This window comes from Denticeps clupeoides, chromosome 2 (assembly GCF_900700375.1).
Source record: "Denticeps clupeoides chromosome 2, fDenClu1.1, whole genome shotgun sequence".
NCBI classification, from domain to species: domain Eukaryota; kingdom Metazoa; phylum Chordata; class Actinopteri; order Clupeiformes; family Denticipitidae; genus Denticeps; species Denticeps clupeoides.
This window is the reverse complement of record NC_041708.1, coordinates 10057432-10080958: the sequence shown is the minus strand read 5'-3', so window position 1 is coordinate 10080958 and position 23527 is coordinate 10057432. Positions and strand designations below refer to the sequence as shown.

At 43.6% G+C, this 23527-nt stretch overlaps 2 protein-coding genes and 1 long non-coding RNA gene across 4 annotated transcripts in view; 1 reads left to right on the top strand and 2 right to left on the bottom strand.

Annotated features, from left to right (window-relative positions):
- hpse2 (heparanase 2) overlaps window positions 1–15064 on the bottom strand; it is a 64124-nt gene extending 49060 nt beyond the window's left edge. The window contains exons 1-3 of the mRNA XM_028959472.1: window positions 14562–15064; window positions 11876–12030; window positions 9592–9753 (exon numbers count right to left, since the gene is read on the bottom strand). Coding sequence (XP_028815305.1) covers window positions 9592–9753; window positions 11876–12030; window positions 14562–14779 — 535 coding nt within the window. The 5' untranslated portion in view covers window positions 14780–15064. The remainder of the gene's footprint in view (window positions 1–9591; window positions 9754–11875; window positions 12031–14561) is intronic.
- Window positions 15065–15186: 122 nt separating this feature from the next.
- Window positions 15187–23527, bottom strand: part of LOC114767816 (uncharacterized) — a 9724-nt gene continuing 1383 nt past the window's right edge. The window contains exons 2-3 of the long non-coding RNA XR_003742995.1: window positions 18091–18162; window positions 15187–17157 (exon numbers count right to left, since the gene is read on the bottom strand). This is a non-coding gene — a long non-coding RNA (uncharacterized LOC114767816). The remainder of the gene's footprint in view (window positions 17158–18090; window positions 18163–23527) is intronic.
- cnnm1 (cyclin and CBS domain divalent metal cation transport mediator 1) overlaps window positions 20959–23527 on the top strand; it is a 19371-nt gene continuing 16802 nt past the window's right edge. For both annotated transcript variants that reach the window (XM_028959437.1, XM_028959436.1), the window contains exon 1: window positions 20959–22420. In XM_028959437.1, the coding sequence (XP_028815270.1) occupies window positions 21010–22420 (1411 nt within the window). In that variant the 5' untranslated portion in view covers window positions 20959–21009. The remainder of the gene's footprint in view (window positions 22421–23527) is intronic.

Sequence of the window (23527 nt, the reverse complement as noted above, 5' to 3'; positions counted from 1 at the left end):
TGGATCAGCTCAGGATCACTAGCATGGTTGGGCAGCAATGTATTTCTAAATATGTTTAAAATGCCTCAAAAACATTGGCCGCCTCCCCCCCCCCCCCCCCCCCCCCCGCTTCAAATAATCATCAAATTATTCCCATCTTTCTTTCTTTTTTTTTTTACAAGGGTGAGGTCCACAAGTCTGTTCATTGTGCATAAAACCACATTAATCATTGGTATAATTTAATGTAAAAACAATTGTGGCTTTCTTAACTGGATAAACCCGTTTCGGCCCGGAACCATGGGAAAGAATCCTGGGCTCAGTATTGCTTTTGGGCTGAGCAACGGTGAGCTAAGAGCGCAGCTGAACGGTACAAGCGCAGCGGGGATGCTGCGGATGATAAACGACCCCTGACAACCCCATAAGAATCGAAATGGAAGTGTCCAGGACGCTTTTTTAAAATATATTTTTCTGCTTTAACCAGATTCCCTTTTTTCCTCAGGGCAGTTTTTAATATATCTGACTTTATCAGGAGAGAGACCCCCCCCCCCCTGGTTAGCTGTCTCTTTCTGTTGAGTCAAAGGGTCCACTGGCAGGGTGCAGTCTGCAGCAGCTGTAGAATATAACCCCGCTCCAGAATAAAAGGGAAACTCAATACTGTTTGGAGATGTTCAGGAGTATGCAAGTGTGTGTCTGCACATGTCTGTGTGTGTGTGTGTGCAAGAAAGGAAGAAGGAGGCTAATTTTAACCGGTATGATCATCAGTATAGGGTGGTAGTAGCCTAGTAGCACACTTGCCTATGAACCAGAAGACCCGGGTTCGAATCCCACTTACTACCATTGTGTCCCTGAGCAAGACACTTAACACATAAGTTGCTCCAGGGGGGACTGTCCCTGTAACTACTGATTGTAAGTCGCTCTGGATAAGGGCGTCTGATAAATGCTGTAAAATGCAATAGAAACACACCAAAACATGTACATTATTTCCAAGAACACGTTGCTTTTCTTGTTAATGCATGCATTTTTATGGTCCATAGAAACACCTTTCCTAGCTTGGACCATAAGCACATTATTCATGTGATAATTTTGTTAATCATGCATTAATGACCTTGTGTTATACTATATTCATGCAAACAAAGGGAATATTTTAATATAAGTAATGAGATGTCGTACAACTTATACACAATGCTGTTGAATTGCAGGAGATAACAGGACATAAATATCTGGGTTTGGCACAAACTAGTTAATTTAAATTCAAGTTTAATGTGTGCTTCTTCCAGCAGTGTGATTCCATGGAGTTTTGTTCAAAGGAAAAAAAAACGGCCGTTTCTGAACCAGATGGGATCCTGTGTGTTTAACCGGGTATTAGTTCACATCCCAGCAGGCTCAAGAACACTTAACCTGCCAGGTGAAATCACCACAGCAATGTGTCCCACTCACTCCGGCCTTGTTGTGGCCCAAGCACCAGCCCTTCCGCCTGTTCGCTCCTGAGGGTTATTAACTATAAACCTAATTGTGGCAATTCCTCAAAGGGAGAGGGGCCCTGGCGTGCCCACAGCGCGCTCATAAATAACTCCTGACGGCCTGAGAGTCAAATTAGGGAAATAAAACGTGTCTGTTTGTAATGAAGGAGGCATGTTTTGCCGGAGGACTCACAGATTTTTGCCCTGGCCAATGGCGGTATGGAAACTGGGCAGAGATACACTGGGTACGGCAAGAGAAATGTTGATTTATTAAACAGCTCATAAACATTCTCACTAAAAAAGATCAATTCAGTTTGTAAGCAAGTCTCAATAAATGTTATCTCTCTCCCCATGCATATCCATGAGTGAAGTTGCTGAATTCGCTTCTCGGACCTCACCATTTCACAATGATTTATTACTCATTCTAATTTTTTTTTTCTGACCCTGAAAATTGCACTACACTAGTATTAAAAAACATGGATTTTTAGTTGAAACATATTTTAATTATATTTATAGTCTTCACTTTCTCTGAAGATTAATGAATAGACCGGGAGTGAATAAGTTGGAAAAATAAAACGTATCCCCTTTGAATTTTTTTTTATATCACTAAAGGCTCATTTTCAAATATCAATCTGACAACACGAACATCTTTAAACCATTTAGGCTGCTTCTGCACTTCAGAACAATTCTTACTGTCACGGCCCTGCAGCTGAAAAGAATGAACCATAATTGACCTCAGATATTCCCTCTGTGCTGAATTAGCGGGCACTGACATGCTCTCGTTAGCACAACAGACTAATGAGGTACGATTGAGACATCTTGAAAACTATGCCAGTCTGCCCTCCGTGTGGGTAAATGTTTTAGACGATGGCTGAACATTTGTAGCCAAGAGTTCATGTGAAGAGAATTCAGACAATCAGAGAACTGAATTAAAAAGCATTTCAGCATGTTGGGACAGCTCAAAGTGTTGTCATGGGACTGCGTGGGGGGACACTCCGTGGTTCGGTCTGAAGACTGTATGTTGTTGATGTTGTGCTCCGGATTGTGTAGATGTGTGCATGGTTGTGAATGAATTCCTGTTGTATCGTGTCACTATCAGGTCATGGTCATTCTCCTGTTTGTGTAGTGTTTCTTTGTGTAGCCTCCTGTTGGCTAGTGTTTCTTGTAAACCCCCATTTCTTTTAAACCCCTAGCGTTTCTTTAAACCCCCTTTGTTGTAAGTTGTGAGTATGTGTCCATCGATCGGCATGTCACCCTGTGACAGAACGATCCGACCACTTTGTGGACGCAATCAACTCTACCCTGAAGACAGCTACCATCGCTGCTCCACAGCCCACCAAACGGGGCAGTGGTGGCCCCGTAATCAGAAGGTTGCCGGTTCGAATCCCAATCCGCCAGTGTGCCACTGAGGTGCCACTGAGCAAAAGCACCGTCCCCACACACTGCTCCCCGGGCGCCTGTCATGGCTGCCCACTGCTCACTAAGGGTGATGGGTTAAATGCAGAGGACAAATTTCACTGTGTGCACCGTGTGCTGCTGTGTATCAATCACTGCCACATCGCCAGCTCCCCGTTCCCTGGCCATGGTTGTCTTCATGTTCTGCAGGATCCAGGCACGCATGTTTATGGTACCCTGTATGGCAGTGTGCGAGGTGAGGCAGAGAATTGAGGGTAAAAGGATGAGAATTGGACATTCAGGGTACATCCAGGGTAAACAGAGTAGTCAGCGGACAGAGGTGGACCAAGTTCATGCCATGTTGCCAGGAGTCACGCCTAGGACCGGGGCTTCTGTCATGATCAGACTCTGGGGGAAATGTTCCGGTTCTTCATCTTGTCAATTTCGGGTTATAATTGTACACCTATTGAATCGTATTGTCGTTGTCGGGTCAAGTCACAGGTTCAAATACCACCAACTTACAGTACTGGCTGGATATTTTGGGTTATTTTTCACGAGCCAAAAAAAATGTCACTGGCATGTAGAGAATGTTCTCAGAAAAGATCTGGTGAACTTTGCTACCTGAATGGTTGTTATTTCACAAACCTTAATTTTAAAAGGTGCCTGAGGTTAGGTGAACCTAATGAGTGGTCTAGGTCAAAGGCCGTGAGTGACCTGGCTTTGAAAAAGTAGTACTGTACCACATGCACCATTTACTGTATTAAAAGAGCAATAATATTACCTTAGAGAAAAATAGTTCAGTTACATGGTGGTCACTGGCACTAAATTTCATGTGACGTCTTGTTAGTGGAATCCAAAGAAAATGTCCAAATAACACAAGATCCAGGGCTTAAGGGTGTCCTCTAAATAAACTTAGAGAATTACATTTACATTTATGGCAGCTGCCCATCCTCCTTATCATTCAAAACTGTGTATCTGAATATAATGACATTAATGTCAAATTGACCATATTGAATGTGACTTCAAGCAAATGCAATTAAATTAAACTTCCCACCTATATAAAATAAACCACTTTCATTCATTCGTGTTTTCCCAATGAAGCCTTTTTTAGTTGTTCCAACAATTTTGTGTGTTAACGTTAACCAGCTACAGCCACCAATCCAAAATACATTTTGGTTGATTGTAGAAATCACTCCACAAGACATCTCAATCAGTTTTGCCCTACCAATAAATGCAACCGAATGGAAAGAATGCTCGTTGGAACACAGACAAATGTATGAATAAAGTAGTACAGTTTCCAGATTAATGACAGAATTGATTTGCATTTAATCAATTAATAACTGCCCCCCCCCCCCCCCACACACACACACACACACACACACAAATGACTCACTGAACACACTGAAACACATTATAGCACAGATGGTGGCATAATATGGAACATGCTAAATAAACATTTACAAGATATTAAGGCCAGTTGACAGACTATGGAGGGGAAATACACAAACCACAGACACTACAGAGAGACCCAAAGGTGGTAAACTTGGAGAAATTAAGAATACCCTGCATAAATATAGAGATTTTTTTCATAGAACCAGTTTGAAGCTAATGATTTATATTAAGAAAAAGGGCAATAACACAAAGGCTCAGCAGGCGATGGCTGGCGGCTTTAAATTATGGGCCATTTAAATGTTGAAAAGGTTTCTTCATAGCTGTAATTTGGTAAATTATGACATGTGTTAGAGGCTTCATAAGTAGCAGGTGACTGTAGCTGTGACTAAAACATGAATTATGGTTGTTTGAGCACGTCATTCAATACCACAAGACAAAAAAAAAAGGGAAAAGAAAAACAGTGGAGGAGAGACAAAGGGAGTTTCTGCCTTTTCACTGCTGGCTGCCGGAGCTTTCTTTCTCTTTTTTTCTGAAAGTGATCAGAGTGAAGCTGAAGAAGCCATGCCTTTTCTGAGTGGAAATGTTGCCAGATTACTTAAATCATTCCTTTCAGTGGAACACACAATCTTTCGGCCTTGTACACTACACTATTGCACACACACACACTGCAATTCGCACAAATACACAGACACCAACCTTCAGAGGCAACATCTTGTCTCAAACATACACTCCTGCATGACAGGTCAGAGTCATGGAGGAAGGGAATTCATGACTAAAATATCTTACTATGCACACATATGCTGTAGTTACTGCTGTGCGTATTTGTATATTTATACAAACGCCAGTTTTTTTACTATGCACTGTTGTAAAAGGAAAACGCTTTTGTGAACCTGTGCTTAATCCAACATGATCATGTTAATGTCTATTATGGATTTTCACCTACAGCTACATCATAAGAGGACATTATAGCTATAATAAATCATTGTACTTTTACTTTTCATATTTTTCGTGCTTTTGAAAGCAAATGCTTTTTTTTACATTTAAAGGAGGACTTTTACTGCAGTAATATTTTACCTTGAGTACCTCACTTCAGTACATGGATGGTGGTTAATGAGGGACAGTGATTTGTATTGAAGTTGCACAACAGAAGGAATTGTTGAGTTGACACATTGTTCAAATCTATGCAATCAGGCTGGTTTCTATGCGTATCACTAAAAATGTATTACTATAAATTGTATTTTATACAGATGTTTATGCATTGCTAGCACAGGATAAGTACTGGCACTTTGTTAAATCAGTGCAGGCACCCTAAGAAATTAACTGGGAAGCCCAATCGTCTCTGGTCTCCGACCCCATCTCCAAGGCGGAGGTGATGGACCTGTATTTTAGTTTGGAGAGATTTTGTTTGAAGCATTAGTGTCTCATATATTCACAGCTCTGTTTACAGTGGCCCCACACACCATTAACAGTTGTAAATGTTCGTGTCACTTTGCACCCCCCATCCCCCACAGAGAACAGGGTTTTACAGCTTCCCAGCTTCTTCTGGTGAATGCCTTAGAAAAAAAACTAGAATAATTGTTTGATACCTTCCCTAGCTTTGTGAGGTTATGAGTTACTCCATCACACAGGTCTCATGAAGGAAGATCTCTGATGTTTCTGAGAGGTGGAAAATTGACTGATGTTCATTTGAAAAATCACAACAAAAAATGTTCTCAAATATAATTACAGAACCAGAAAGACTTGAGAAATCCACACATTGGTCCACTCATTCAAATATCTGTGATTAATTTAAATTATTATGTTAAAAATACAAAGAAAAAGTAATCATATAAACAATAATATAAACATAAAACACAATAGGGCTGTGTTTTACATGCTCCACTGTTTAATATTTAATGCAGCAGTAGAAATTATCTCATTTTACAAGTTCCTTCAGGTGGGTCTCTATTCTGACCATCTGATTTGAGTTTCACTCTGCCAGGAAGTTTATACAACTTGACAACCTGGCCGAGCACACACACACACATACACACACACACACACACATATAAATACACGCTGGCTGATACCATGTACAGACATAAACACACATGCTAAAGCCGCATACATACACACTCACACACACGGTACGGGCAAAACACGCGTTTATACACACACATATATGCCGACATAAACAGGCTGGAATGAGCACCGCTGAATAAACAGAACTTTCCTGCTGGACAGTGTCGGTGCAATTTGCACAACATCCCTCCCCCTAAAGAGCTTTTAACGAGCAGGGAGCAGATGAAAAGTCGGCCGCTTAGCGCTGTCAGCCGAGAGGGCACCTTTTCTTAAAACCGAAGCAGTTTAGAATTTCCTGTCATTTGTCTTTAGACACAAAATATGAGTCCGGAAACAGCTGGAACAGAATATGGCAAACGTTTCAGCAGGAGCACTGTGGTGCTAAAAAAACTACTTTAACGTTATTAATAACACCTACCTTGGCCACTTTAATCCATTCACTGAAAAACTGCCACTCAAAGACACTATATGATGGTCAATATTGATATGCAGTTTTGAAATTGTAATAATTAGCAATATAGGCAAAACCTTTGCAAATGCAAGTTGTAGATGGAGTTATGAGTTATGCAATTTAATATACAGTTAATTCATTTATTTACTTGGTGTGATTGCTATCCTTAACTCTTGACTGCTGGATAATTAAAATGACCCCTAATGAAGATTCTGAAAACTGCGTGTCACAGTTACTGCTCCACCAAGCCCACAAGGGGGCGTGGCCTGTAAACATGTTAGTTTGACTGAAATCATACGGAAAAAATAAAGTATACAATAATGATCACAAAGAGTCTAGCTTCTCTCCATATTATTTATAAGATTAGTTGCGGGGATTTGCAGACGACTAAGGTAGCTTGGAGTGGCTGTTGATGATTATCTGCCAATGTTCCAGAGTTCCAGTGGAACATAAAATGCTCACAAATGTAAGTCTGTCACTTTCTTATATTTATATTTTCTATTCCAATTTTTTTAATGGAAAACAAGAACATTTCAAAACTAAATTAAACAGAACACCCTCCTGTGTTCTGTAACTGCTCTAGCCATGCTATAAGACAAAAACAATTGGTTGTCAGATTTTGGTACCAGAACTCCTATTCACAGTGAGGACTCACAAGAGGTGGTCCTGCTCTTCCAGCACCCTGATTGGCTGCGGGGTTAAGAAGAGCACCAGGTTTATAGCGGTGATAAACCCTGAGCACCTGTAGAACGGTGGTGCTCGGATGCCAGGGGGCCGTAGAAAGAATGAGCCATTTCTGGGGATCACACTGCAGCTTTTCCCTTCCTTCTGGGCACTCGCAGTTTAAGTAAGAAGTAAAAATTTGCTCAGTGCTAAAACTGTCAGCTAAGGGGCCTGTTTTTTTTTTGTGTGCTTTCTTTCTCTCTCCCACTCACACTCAAAAAACACACAACCGACTGAAGAATTTTTACGCAGTCTGTGAATACTTTGCAAAATCACCCATGTCCAATTGACTCTAAATCAAATGCAGCTCATAGTCTTTTCTTTCACCAGGCCAGTGGTAGAGGATTTATACTTCTCTTGGCAAAGTACCACCAAGAAGGTTTCTTTTTTGTTTGTTTGTATGTTTGTTTGTTTGTTTGTTTTGTCTTCTTTTTTTTTTTTTACTTTCTTTTAACACACCGGCGAGAACCAATCACGTTGGCAGCCTGAAAAAGAAGATCGAGCCGCCTGGTTCTGTGAGTGAAGCCCTTTTAAACAAATGGGAGAGGAACAATGGCCAATGCCATTCAAATGTGTATGTGTATGTGTATGTGTGTGTGTGTGTGTGTGTGTGTGTGTGTGTATTTGATTACACTCCAAGTACAACATGACGGTTAAGCAGTTGAGGAGTGTGACTCCCACCCCCTGAATTAGCCTACCTCAAAGCGGCACGCAATATTTATTGCGGCTGGCCGCCACCCCCCACAAAATGAAGTAGCTTTGGGTGAAACGCCAACTCGCTGCTTGCGTTCATTCACTCTTCAACTCCCACTCCTACGCGCCTTAGATTTTTTTTCTCCCCCAACATTTGTTTCTCTTCTTCCTGCGCTTACAGTCGGGCTGGTGATGTTGCTGGATGACAAAGCTGGAACTTCATGAAAGTAGCTTCAAGGAGTGAACATAGATGGGTGGATGGATGGATGCTGTGCTTCTTTTATATTTCGTTTTTATTGTATCAACGTTTGCTGAATGCTTCAATCTGTCCTATGGCATGTCTTAATCCAATTTATGATGGTAAACTATTACCTCATTATTAATTAGGTAAATTATTTGGAATTACATGGTTTAATGATTATTTCGTAAACAGCTAAACTTCATGTTGGTTGTACACCACCTTGCCAAAAAAAAAAAAGATATAAATGGAGAAATAGTCAAGAGCCTTTAATAGGTTAAACACTGCAGTGATCAATACACTGCAAGTGTCAACGTGAGTCAGTGATGTTGTTCTCATTTCTTATCTAGCCATGTTGGAATCGACATCCCATAGTTGTGAGAAAGATGTTACCATGTTTCAGAGCGGTCAAAGGATTAAACTACTGGGCTATGAACCATATTCAAATACGGAAGCAAATTGGAGCAAATTTAGTCTCAGGGGAAAACAATGGTCAGAACAATCATGGGACTAAACAGCTGTGACTGGTATTGAACAGCCATAAGAAAGACATTTATTACATCGTAAAGGTTTCATCGTAAAGGTTTTTTGCTTGGAAGCACAAAGACTGGACTGGATCATACTGGCGGAGGGAGTGTTATGATCTGGGGTTGCTTTGGTTGGTCAGTTTAGCCTGACGTTTTTTTTTAAGTGAAGTGATTGTCACTTGTGATACACAGCAGCACAGCACACGATGCACACAGTGAAATTTGTCCTCTGCATTTAACCCATCACCCTGAGTGAGCAGTGGGCAGCCATGACAGGCGCCCGGGGAGCAGTGTGTGGGGACGGTGCTTTGCTCAGTGGCACCTCAGTGGAACCCTGGCGGATCGGAATTCGAACTGGCAATCTTCTGATTACAGGGCCACTTCCTTAACCGCTAGGCCACCACTGCCCTGAGTACCCTTTTTTTTTAACCTGAGTACCTGTTTTTTTATTTTATGATGATCAAGCATATAGAATGCCAGGATTCATCAGGCTCCAGCACTAAAAGAATGGTTCATACATGAACTGGTCACCACAGAATCCCACCCTTAACCCCAATTAGAATCTTTAAGATGTGCTGAAGAAGACAACACAAATTTTTATGAAGATCTGTAGTGAAATAAATGTGAACTTGCTTTTTAAAAATCTGCCGCCAGGTTGCTGTGATCTCCTACCTGTTATTGTGGTGTCGCTGTAGATGTTGGAGACCTGTTCCTTAAGAAGCACCTGCCTCATCTGGGCGGCCTTCTCCCTCTGCAACTCCAGCATCATGTCCGGATGGCTGGCCAGCCTGCAGCCCTTCTGCTTGTCCAGGGCGATGTCACTACGCACGATATCTAGAGGGGGAGGACAACAACTTTTACAACTGACCTCAGAACAGTGTTTCCGTGTGTTATAAACACTATACGCTGAGTATAAAGATGAGCCGCATACCACAGACAAAAACCCTTTGACACAATAAATAAAGGAACATCCCGCCCCAAATATTCTGAAAACACCCAGGGTGGGTACAGCTCATATAGCTGCTCAATGCTTGTAAAAATCTGAGCCGGGCGCCCTAAAGAAACTATTTGGGGGCGAGAGCAGCACCTGCACCATGCTGAAAAGACACTCCGGTGCTCTTCCCACGAGTAGTAGCCTTCAGCGTCAGCACCAGTCATAAATAACTCACGCCCCCCCCCCATCCGCTCCATTCCTTTCATTTTTTTCCCCTTCTCGCTCAGTAAACCGCCAGACGTATCAGATATTCAAAAAATTTGATGTACAAATTCGGCAGGTCGTACAGCTTGGTAATTTAACTGGATATCATCATTGTAATTTTAAAGAACAAATGAAAAATGTCTTTTCAAGACTTCACGGAACTTTGTTTTTATAATTTGTCAATTTCAAGTGAATTTGAATATAAACCAAATGTTAATATAAAATTCTTGCAGTAAGTTTAAGAACCCATGCAATTACTGTAAATAATGTTTACAGAACCCAGTACAATATTCTATATTATAAATAGATTAATTCCAAATTTCCATAAAATTAGATTGATTATATTATATAAAATTATATCATATTATATTATATTATATTATATTATATATAGCAAATTATGTTAACACACACAATCAATTTAAGCGTTTTATTGCATTATTAACCATGAAACATAGATTTTCATAATTGTTTAATAATTTCCATAGATAAATCAGCATGTGGGAGCCTGATATGAAAATTCAATTATTATATTTTTTTTTACCATCTAACGTTTATCTTCATTCATTCATCTCAGGGTTTAAAAACTGATCTGGAGTATTCAGGAAAACAACAGCCCCGTAATACGGGCATTCCCTGCCAGAGTAGACTCATGCTGGTGACATCACCGGACAAGCAGCTTCTCTGAATCCATCTGGAAAGCATAACATCCAGGTTCGGAAAAGGCTAATTGGAGCAAACCTATCCTGGAGAGCCATACTGTACTATAATACCCTTTTTTCCTGCTACTGATAGACAAAGAAGCAGGAAAAAAAAGTCATAAAGCCTGTCATCAGCCCTTCATTTCCTAACTTCATGTGTCAGCTAAAAGTTGGAGCTGATCATCTCAAGGTCAGTGTCCTGAAAGCCGTCTGAAGTCCTCAGAGCCATCCTCTAAATCATTCTGTATGCATAATCACAGATAAGCAGGAAATGTATTTTACTAAGCAATAGCAGTACACGTTCTCATGATTCTTCAAGATCAAAAACAAGGCATGTGCACGAAGGATGGAGCTGAATCTCAGGGTTTGTATGCGGTATTTGGGGAAATGCATGGCTGTTCATTTGTATGAATGTTTTTAGAATTGTTTACATTTGGGTAAAGTCATGTGATGCAGAAACAGATTTCGCACCTCTCCAAATACAAATGCATACAAGCACAGCTACAGATGCACATCCCTAATTATAGCCTGATATTTTATTAACCCTTAAAGGTGGCAATAAATAGGCAGATGAATTTGTTTTCTGTACAGTAGCATTCAGTGACTTCACTGGAGGCCACTCATCCTGCACTTTTTGGGGTTCCGTTTAACACATCGTTTTACCACCTAGCTCTGGACATTGGCGACTATGCGTGTGTATTGGCAAGGATCTCACAATATGATTAAATCATGATTTTCTACAGTTCTAAAATTAAAAGCAAAGCTGATATAGAAGGTGCTGTGATCAGCCTGTGTGGATCACATTGCATTTATAATTCAGCCAAAACAACATATCTCTGAAGTAAATTTTGAACTGAATTTGTATACAAAAATATCAACCACGTAAAATATTAGATTTTGCTGTATCGATATTTTCTGACAGACGTCGATACATTGTTCCCACACTTAATAATTTAGTTGTAAAGCCTATATTTAAATGGTCCAGAGTGAAGTTGTAGTTATAATTGTGGTTGATTTAATGAACATGGCTCTTGTAGATTTAAAGACGTCCCCTCACCGTCTTCGTAGTTCTTCAGGTAGTAGTCCGGACTGGGCCCCCTGAACTTGGCCAGGTTCTTCAGGTTGTGGAACTGAAGGAAGTCCGTCCGCTTCCCCCCGAACCTCAGATACGCGGGGGCGAGGCCGCGGGCCAGAGTCACCAAGCGCTTGGAGCTGCAGGAAGGAAGAAGGGGTTTTTGTCTCCAGAACGCATGGTCTGCAGTGCACAAAGGCAAACACGGGTTCGAAATGCAAAATGACCGAAAGCAAGAAACACAAGTCCACTTTCATTGAATTGACTGCACTCCAGAGAAAGTTACATTTACTAATGATGTGAAGTCTAAATTCTGGGAAGACTGACCAACATTTAACTGTAATGTTTAAGAACATTACAATAAAGAACTGGGGAAAAAAATAAAAAATAATCATGCTGTTAATAAAACGGGCCATAATTACTGCTTCATAGTGTGACAAAAAGATGGAACATAATTACTTTACCGAAGCATCTTATTTTATAAAATAGATAAATAACTTGTGTCCACACACACACTTCTATTTTCTGCTGGTTTGTTATGATGTTATTAATAAATGATCGTTTAAAAATGCAATGTTTTCAGAGTTAAATTCTCCCTGTATTCCCCCTGTAGAATACGATATGACAGTAAAGCTTAAAATTCAATTATCACTATTATAATCATCTTTCGTTTGTTCTTTATAAACAGCGTAGGCCACACATTCCTGCCCGGGTTTCATTAACCACCATGTTATTTACAGATGTTGAGAAATTCAATGTAAAAAAAGAAAACCTTGAACTTGATTCATTTGTCCTGAAGCTGATTTGTAATTTAAAAGGCTCATTAGCCGGTGTTATAAACATTTCGTTTGACTTTTTTATAAAATAGCCAAAAAAAAGCCCTCATACACTTCAAAAGGCGGCATTTGGTAAGTAAATAATAAGGTCACGGGTTTACAGGTTTAAATTTCTCCCTGCCACCATTTAGACGCAGCGCTTTAATGTCTCCGCTCATTAATAAACGGCTTTCTTGCCGAATTTAAATAAGAAGCATGACATTTCCATTACAGCACGTTTCAGGGTGTGTTATTTGGGGGTTTTACGACACGGTAATTATGGATCCGGAGCTCAGACTTTTTAAATAAACGCTGCAACTAAATCCTCCCCGCTGAAGGAAGAGGTCGTGATGAAGCTGTTAGGCCTCTTTGCTTTACTGAGGGGGTGGGGGGGAGTTTATGTAAAGCTACATGGGGGGGAGTTAATAATGTCGGTGTGAGGTTACTGTTTTTATTTCTCTTTTCTCGTGTAACAGGGATTTATGCTGACCCGGAGGTCTGGACGATGGGGCTCTCTGTAGACGGTACTGTCAGCAGGCCCTTCTCAGGTTCTCCGTCACGTCCGATGACCAACACAGAGCAATGGAACCAATTGTTCTCCAAAAACAACACGGCCAAAAAGACAAACCCACAACAGTTGTCGTCTCTGCCCAGAAACGAGACGTAGGGCGTCCGCAACAAGGCCATGAAAGGCCAGGGTGGGATTGCACAGTGTGCTGCTCTGTCTATAACACACTGTCAGGGTGCCACACCCTGGACCCGGAGGTCCTGCCACTATAAACGCACATGTCACTATCGTTTGGCCGAATGATGAATTCATTTCGCAAAAATGATGGTAATTTTGATGAAAAAATTTTTGCCTTGCCTGTCTCGCCAATTCCTCGTTATTTTACGCGCGTCATTTCCGTTCGGGTCGGGAGCGGCGCGCATTCAGTCCTACTGCGCTTTACTGCGACCGGTCGACATACAAAAATCAATAAAACTATATACACGGTATTTAATATTTTTTATATATGTATATATATGTCCAGGACATATATATATATATAAATATCCAGGCGGTTTTATCGTGGTTTCTACCAAATCCGTGCATGCTAATTTATAAAGGATTTGTAAAGGTTTTGTGATAAATGAATGACGTGTAATAATTACTGTTATAATAAGGAGAAACAAATGATGAAGCCCTCCAACGGCCGCAGTGACACCCGATGGGTGTTTTACGGACTTTAAAAACGAGGTTATTCTACAAAGAAACGCCGATAAACAGCAAAGTGTCGTTTTAGGTCGCTTGGAAGCTGTTGAATTGTTAACATTTTTTTTTAAAGGATACAGATACATTTTACACACGCGACGCCGCGGCCTACGTACGCGCGTCTGCATTTCCAGAAAAGTAAAGGAATAATATAAAGGAGTAGATGTGTCGTTATAACGCGCATGGGCGAGTACGCTCCCGGTTTATTATTAAATGGATCCCTTATTACAACAGTAACCCGCAAATAAATAAAAAAACCTATAACGATTTAAACAAACAAAAAAAAACATTTGCAACGTGGGCAAATGGAGGTAAATCTGCCTTCGTCGGGCGTTTACCTGCCTAGGTTCAAAGGTCACAGCCCAATAGGGGGAATAAAAACGCATTTTCGAAATATACTTTGCATTGCATTATATTTAATTCTATTATTGGTATATATATTGACAGTGTCCTGCTGTTAATGCTACGCATATAGGCGACATATAATAGATTTTATCGGTGCAAACTGTTGCTTGTTAAACAAACTGTTGCGTGTAATGACAATGATAAGAAGAAAGAACAATCAAATTGCACGACATCGGGATTAATACAGAGCTCGGCTCACCTCAGGAAGTCCAGCCAGCCGTCCGCTGTGATGGATGGATCCAGCTGCAGCGACAGGAAGTTCTCGTTCAGAACCCGGACCGGACTCCGCGTGCTCACGTCCAGCAGGATGAGGGTTCTCTCCAGGAACCCCTGCCTCCTACCCCCGGCGCCGGGGGGCAGCGCGGTCTGCAGCACCATCAGCGCCAGCCACAGCGGAGGGCCGAGCTGCCGGGGCATCGTTCACCTGGGCGGCGGCGGCGGCGGGAGGGGGCGGATTCACCGAAAAGGGCGACGTGAGGCTCGCGCTGATCGTCGCTCTGAGCCGAGATTTCGGATCCGGTCTTCCTGTCTGCATCCCTCCGCCCCGACGAGCAGACCCCCGCCCTCCGCACGCCCCGGGCCCTGCCTCTCCAGAAGAGAAGAGGAGAGGAGAGAAAAAGAGAAGAGAGAAGAGAAGAGAAAAAGAGAAGAGAAAAGGAGAAGATAAGAGAAAAAGAGAAGAGAAAAGGAGAAGATAAGAGAAAAAGAGAAGAGAAAAGGAGAAGATAAGAGAAAAAGAGAAAAGGAGAAGAGAAATAGAGAAGAGGAAAGAGAAGAGAAAAGGAGAAGAGAAGAGAAGAGGAAAGAGAAGAGAAAAAGAGAAGAGGAGAAGAAAAAAAGAGAAGAGTGCAGAAAGAGAAGGGAACAGAAGAGAACAGAAGAGAAGAAAAGAAAACAGAAGAGAATAGGAGAAGAGTGCAGAAAAAGAGAAGATAAGAGAAGGTGGGAAATATTGAGATACTAGAGGAGCCTGGAATTCTTGTCAACTTGTCAAGTTCTGACGAACAAGCATTGCTCCTGGCGCTCAATGGAGGCAAAGTTAGCAAAATCGACGCTTTTCCGCCACTTTCAGCTGTCCCCGTTAGGGGTCGCCACAGCCACACCAACCACCTGCATGTCCTCCACATGTCCTGACATCCATATACCTGCTACTAGGGCTTCCTCTTCTCCTCCTGCCTGGCAGCTCCATCCTCGGCATCCTTCTCCCAGCACGATCAGTGTCTCCCCTCCGTACATTACACTTTATCTCTGAAACGTCCAACACTGAGTGTTCCTCTAAGTGTTGGTCCTGTCTCAACTCCTTCAACTTGGCCACCTCTTTTTGTCAACGCTAGATAATTAATTTTTTTCCCCTGCAAATTAACGAACGTCATTTGATTAATGATTAACTGGCTGGTCAGCAAAACACGGTAGTTTTGCTACTGTTGTTCGTTGCTCATTTTATTAAAAAAAAAAAAAACTAAACAGAGCCACTAAACATTACACACGTAATCATTTTCTTCACCTAATTATCTTTCTTTCAAACGATCGGTGTCGCAGAAGACCGTGTTCTCATTCGAGTGACTTTCCTGGCTGTGCACTTCAAATGTGTGAAATGGATGAAGGTGAAAGTGAAGTGATTGTCATCGTGAAACACTGCAGCACAGCACACGGTGACACAACGAAACGCGTCCTCTGCTTTTAACCCATCCCCCTCGGCGAGCAGCGGGCAGCCATGACAGGCGCCCGGGGAGCAGCGTGTGTGGGGACGGTGCTTCGCTTGGTGGCACCTCGGTTCCATCTTGGCAGCTCGGGGTTCGAACCGGCAACCTTCCAGGTCCGTTTCCTTACCTGCTAGGCCGCCAATGCCTCGTGTTGATAAGTCGTAATTCCGATTTCCCGCCTGGGAAGTACAGGAAGCAAGGGAACCACAACACTTCGGTCATTATCAAATAAAACGGCCTGATAGCATGCGGCGCTGTTTACTTCTACGCACATGTTTTGCGTTTTTTTTTTTTTTACTGATATTAACGACATATTTCTTTGATAAGAAGCCCACACCCGCTTAAACTATGCATGATTTTTGGACCTACACCATCACTGGGCAGAATTTGAGATGTTCAACTGTTTAAAAGATTTAAGAGCAGCTAGCTAGCCGCCCAGCTAATGTCACAAGCAAAAGTGACCGAAGAAAAAGTGGTGTTTACACGACTCACATGTCTGCTCTTTCCTTTTATGTTCCTTCTTACTTCCAACTTACTTCATTTTATTTCAAATAAAAGCAAAAAATTGTGTTCACGAAAGCATTTTATCTATAATAAAATGCTACGAAATGTCCACCGATCTGATGCTGATATGTACGCAGCCTGAGCTGTCCATCCTGACAGCCATCGAGCCCGCCTGCTTCATTCATTAAAGCTGCTTCATTCATGAAACACTGCAGCACAGCACACGGTGACAGAACGAAATGTGTCCTCTGCTTTTAACCACCACCCTTGGTGAGCAGTGGGCAGCCATGACAGGCGCCCGGGGAGCAGTGCGTGGGGACGGAGCTGTGCTCGGTGCCGGGATTCGTACCGGTGTTCTGGCAGATCAGCGTACTTTGTCAGGTTAGCATCCTGACAGCCCCCGACCCCCAAACGTACCTTCACGTGCACTGACATTATGTACAACTTCTTGCCTTTATTCGGTGGTACACGACCGTGATGGCGCGACGCATGCGCAGAAACCAAGGGTGTGAAATTCTGACAGGCGTGCTGATCTGCTAAAAAAAAACCCGGTTACGGGTCCATTTCCTCAACAGCTAGGCCGACCACCTGTTGAGAAAAAAAAAGTACACTCAGAAGAAACATACTTTGGTCGTAATCATACATATTAAACCAAGCAGGGTATCCAGGACACACAGGACCTCGTCCCTGAAAGTGACGCTGCTTCCTGCACGCAAGTAGAAAGAAAATCCCCGAGACCTCACTGCCACGCAAAAAAATAAAAAACATTCAAAAAAGAACTTCAGTCCGAAGGCTCAAATAACAAAGCGCACCAGAACCAAACGGCTGCTTGCTTTTGGAACTGATCTAGATCTAGACCCAGAGTCTCAGTTTTTTGACGTTAGGCTGACCACTCTGGGTTCTGCAGATATGATCATGTTTTAAAAATGAATAAATAAAAATGCTGCTTTTAATATTCCATGAACACGACGAAAGTATAGACACATGGAAAGCATTTTTTACTGCTTTTTAATTATTTCGCGTAGTTGTGTTGGGAGTTTTTTTTATGAGGCATTAGAAACCCTTTTTTTTAAACATATGAGTTATCGAAGTTATTCATCAAATATTTACCAAAGCTTTGCAGGCAGAATTGCATAAAATATGTGCGAACGTTTATGTCTCTTCTTCGACGATATTAACCTGTTGATTTGAGCTAAAACAAAGACTTTTCTACAAAATAAGAAATCATAAAAAATCTATAAACCACTACAAACATTTAACTGGGAAAAGGGTATGAAAAAAGTGCGAATGAATGAAAAACAAAAATACCGTTTCTAATATATGGACTATCTTGTTACATGTATTATAATAAAATACCTTAGAATATTTCGATAAATGTTGATATAGCACAACGGCATGAATGCAGTCTTTTTTCTAGTTTGATAGGATTTTTCGGCATCTGCTGATGAGAGGTTATTACTATTATTATTAAGCACTTTATTCTGCCATAATGAAAAGAAGCCGGTGTCGCGTTTTGGGTACCTGGTATTTGTCGCTCCGGACCGGTACCGTTTGATGTTCTGTCCCGTGGGCCCGTTCGTCGTTGCCTCACAACTGTCGAGTTAAAAAAAAAAAAAAAGCCAGCGCTGCATTTCAGCTCGATTTTTTTTAAGATCAAAAGTGGGACATTTTTTAAAACTCTTTTAACACAGCAACTCGGGTGAAAACCATCAGGATGCCGTATCAAATATTATACTTGTTGCGTTTCATCTGAAAAAAATATATACATCTCAAATACGACCTAATAAAAATGTAACTATAATATTATAACTACCGTAAAAACTCTCTCTCGCTCTTTCTCTCTCTCTTTCCATATACATATATATATATATATATATGTGTGTGTGTATATAGAGGGGTATATATATATATTTATATAGAGAGAGAGAGAAAGAGAGAGATAGACAGATGTCGTATCTATGTTTAAAGAAAGCAACACATTAAAATGATTATAATACGATCTCATTACGGCGCCCAAATATTTCATCTTATATTTTTACTTCTGCCTTCTCGGGTGCAGCGAGTGGAGAGTTATTGAGCCCGAAAGGCGGCCGCCGAGCCGGTTTGAATTATCCGGGGCACAGAGGCCTTCATCTTCATCATCATCTCCCTCCATCTCTAATGAAAAAAAATCAGATAATGGAGAGAAGAAAAGACTCGTGTCTGCCTTTAGTTGGTCATTTCAAATGAAATAAAAACCAATGAAACATACAATTTTTCTTTTGATAACGTTTTTGTTAAAATAAAATTAAATATGATACTTTTGCTAAAACGCTAATGCTAATTTGAAACAAACACGACTAACGAGACGTTTGCAAATGTCGTTAAAAAAAATAATTGAGGTAACATGAAAAATATATCTGAAATAAAAAATGTAAACGCCGGGGCCCTGCCACCTCGGCTAACATGCTAAGGCTAATTTTTTGTCAGAAAAAAATGAAACCACAGTAGAAACACCTCGGATTAAAATGGTATTTTCGGATTTGTACAGGTCGGGGTCCAGCGGGCCTCTGGTTTAAAGGTGCGCCGCGGGCAGCGGGGCGTGTTCGGCGTGATTGAACGCAGATGATCGGGCGTCGTGCGAACCGCGTCTGGATGAGTCTGGTAGAGGGACTCAGCTCAAAACCGCGATTAAAGGGATTCTCTTTTTGTTTTATTCCTTAACAGATTCGGCGGGACGTGGCAATGACGCGGTTGCGCAAGTTGTGGGGTTCTAGTTGAGACACTTTGCTGTGAGAAAAAAAAATCTGGGATTTTTAATGATGACACAAATCCACGTTGTTTTACGTCAGGCCTTCTTCGCGTGTGTGGTCCTCTCACTCCGCAGTGATTAAAAGCCCGGGCTGATTGATTTATGACACGAGGGGAAAAAGCACTAAACTGCGACCTTCGGGGATCAGGACGAAATAATATGATCCTGCGTGTTGGCTGGAACGCTCGGCGTGGATGTGGTCGTGTGCACTGCCCTCTGGCGGATCTCTGGTGGTACTGCAACATTTACATCTGTAGCATGTTTACAGGAACATGTTCCTGTATCATTTACATTTATCTTTAACACCCTTATCCAGAGCGACTTACAATCAGTAGTTACAGGGACAGTCCCCCCCTGGAGCAACTTAGGGTTAAGTGTCTTGCTCAGGGCACAATGGTAGTAAGTGGGATTTAAACCTGGGTCTTCTGGTTCATAGGCGAGTATGGCCCACTAGGCCACTACCACCCTATCATGATAAGACTATAACATAGTTATGAGTACAGCATCTCCTGGTGAAGTGAAAGTGAAGTGACTGTCATTGTGAAACACTGCAGCACAGCACAGAGTGACACAATAAAATATGTTCTCTGCTTTTAACCCATCACCCTTGGTGAGCAGTGGGCAGCCATGACAGGCTCCCGGGGGACGGTGCATTTGCTCAGTGGCACCTTGGCGAATTCGAACTGGCATGTAGATGTATTTCTGCCAACAAGGCACCGACACCAAACTGCCAATGTCTGTAACGCTGCTGTGTCAAGATGTAGCCATCAATGGTCAGACACTGACTTTCTTGGCTGAAGCTGAACTATATGTAGCATCAGTGACATCAGGGCCCTGTTGAGCCCTGCCCCATTGTCCAAAGTGCCCTTCTGAGAGGGCGTATAGGATTTTAACGATTAATACAGAATTTTTGCTAACAATATTTCTAATCACAGTTCGAAAAATGATTACGTGAAGATCATGGTGATGTCACTTTACTCTGAACCCTCTGTTATCTACTTCATAGAAATTTCCGTACTAACATCATTATCACTCAATTCCATTCCCATAATGTGCCACCTTAGCTCCCAAAACATGTCTTTTACTAAATATTCTGCTATTTAGACCCAGTGTACGTGGCCTGTCAGCCTGGCTGTTCCCAAAATTGGAAGTTCATGAATTCTGACACAATATTCAAAACATGTGCTGTATTAAGAAATCCACAGATTTCTATCTATAGGTCGAATTCAAAAGAAGACCAGTGAACTTAATTAGCCTATTAAGAGTCGTTCACGTCGCAGGCTTCTCCACAGGGGACTGCATTTCAACATATTTGGCTTTTAATAAAATTGCCTACCAAATGTCTCTTTAAAGTGCATAGTTCAGGCAAGTGGCCAGAGACTGTAGTTGGTTCGAGTACACTGACTGAAGATCAATACGTGATCAATATTTTTTCACAAAAGATGGGAACCTACATGTCGGAGATCTTATATAAGATATGAGGTGTTTCTAATAAAGTGGCCGGCTTGGGGGACCGCCCACCCGTCAGGTAGCCCCGATCGCCGCACCGTGACGTCACCGCGCCGTCACGCTTTTAAGGCGCCCGCCGGCGCGCCAGCTGTTCCGCCGGTGGATCTCGGAGGACCCGCCACGTGACCCAGCTCGGCATCATGGCCGCGGACGCTGCGGACGCCGCGGACGCCCGCCGACCGCGCCGCATCATCCCGGGGCTCCGGCCGCTGGCCCTGCTGCTCCTGTCTGCCGCCGCCCTCCCGCGACCGGCGCGGGGGCTGCTGGGATTCCGTCCGGAGGACACCGGGCGGGACCTGTCCGTGCAGGACGGGGTGCTGAAAGCGACCGAGGGCACGCGCTTCACGCTGCGCGTGTACTACGCGGCGTCCCCGCAGAGCGTCAACCGAAGCGCCGCCGCGCCGTGGATCGCTTTCGTCGAGGAACCGGAGCGGGACGGCGCGGGGCGGGCGCGGCCCCCCAGCAACCTCTGCGCCGAGGAGAGCGCGCGGAGCTCCGACATCGAGCTGCTGGGCTCGTACCGGTCCGCCTCCGGCCAGAACTCCATCCTCGTGGAGCTGTTCGCCAAAGACCTGCGGCGCGGCGAGCGCCTCAAGTACTACTCCACGTGCGCCTTCGACGGCGTGAAGTGGGAGCACCACGCCACGCGCGACTTCTGGCTCGCCGTGGCGGAGCGGCCGCCGCGCGCCGCGCCGTGGGCGCACGCCGCGCTGTCGGCGCTGCTGCTCGGCCTGAGCGCGCTCTTCAGCGGCCTCAACATCAGCGTGCTCGCCCTGGACCCGGTGGAGCTGCGGGTGCTGCAGAGCAGCGGCACCGACAGGGAGCGCAAGCACGCGCGCCGGGTCGAGGCGGTGCGCCGGCGCGGCAACTACGTGCTGTGCACGACCGTGCTGGCCAACGTGCTCGCCAACACCTGCCTGGTGATCTGGACGTGCCAGATCCTGGGCACCACGCCGCTGTCCATCGCCGCGAGCACCTTCGCCATCTTCGTGGTGGGCGAGATCCTGCCCCACTCGGTGGCGTCGCGCCACGGCCTGGCGATCGCCTCCAACACGGTCTGGTTCACGCGCCTGCTGATGGCCGCGTCCTTCCCCGTCACCTACCCCATCAGCAAGCTGCTGGACAACATGCTGCACCAGGAGATCAGCAACTTCTACACGCGGGAGAAGCTGCTGGCCATGCTGCGCGTCACCGACCCCTACCACGACCTGGTCAAGGAGGAGCTCAACATCATCCAGGGCGCCCTGGAGCTCCGCACCAAGACGGTGGAGGACGTGCTGACCCCGCTGAACGACTGCTTCATGCTGGCCTCCGACGCGCTGCTGGACTTCTACACCATGACCGACATCATGCAGAGCGGCTACACGCGCATCCCGGTGTTCGAGAACGAGAGGTCCAACATCGTGGACATCCTGTTCGTCAAGGACCTGGCCTTCGTGGACCCGGACGACTGCACCCCGCTCAAAACCATCACGCGGTTCTACAAGCACCCGCTGCACTGCGTATTTAACGACACCAAGCTGGATGCCATGCTGGAGCAGTTCAAAAAAGGTACAAAAAAAACCCGTAGTCACTAGTTCCAGCAGTTTCAGACACAAGGAGAAGTGATTCACGCTGATTTGTTGGTTCGTTCATTGTCATTTCAGCTAACCTGTCCATACAGGTTAAAAATGTCAACATGAAGCGCAAAAACGTGGGACACAGGCAGTGCAAGAACATATGGCAAATAATACAGAAGAGAAGACAGACAGCGTTAAACCACCGAAATGACTGTAATGTAATCTAAGGTGCCTAGCGGAAACAGTGCAAAGATACTTCTGTGCAATATGGACCATAATATAAATAGATAATATATGGTAAACCTAGAATTGGTAGTTTGTGTGTGTGTGTGTGTGTGTGTGTGTGTTGGTCCAGGCCCTGAGTGTCCAGGTGTCTGATGGCCTGTGGGATGAAGCTTGTTGCAGAGTCTGGCAGTGAGGACCCGAATGTTTCGTACCTTTTTCTGGATGGTAGGAGGGTGAAGAGTGCATGTGAGGGGTGTGTAGAGTCCTTCACAATGCTGGTGGCTTTCCGGTTGTAGTGTGTGATGTAAATGTCCGTTATGGAGGGAAGAGAGACTCGGATGATCTTGTCAGCTGTCCTCACTATCCGCTGTAGGGTATTTAGGTCCGATGCGGTGCAGTTCCCAAACCAGACAGTGATGCAGCTGGTCAGAATGCTCTCAGTTGTCCCTCTACAGAAGGTGGTGAGGATGGGTGGTGGGAGATGCTTTCAGCAGGAAGCAGCGACGCTGCTGGACTTTCTTGGCTGTTGAGCTGGTGTTGAGGTTCCAGGAGAGGTTCTCCTCTTTGTATTCTTGACAATCTCCACACAAGGTCCGTCAATGTTCAGTGGACAGTGGTCCCTCCGTTCTCTTCTGAAGTCAACAATTAGCCATTATTTATTAGCAAAGTGATGGTGCGACTAACACAAATTCAACAGCATCAGTGTACATTCCACTGAGCCGTGATTTTCTGCTACCGCACGTTCGCTTGTCTAGACGACGACTGACAGGCAGGAAGTTGTAACTTTCCTCCCCGTCTCCTTAGAATTCTTTTTCTTTTCTTTTTTTTTTTTGACGTAGGTTTGTCAAGTAACTTTGTCAATTCTATATAACGG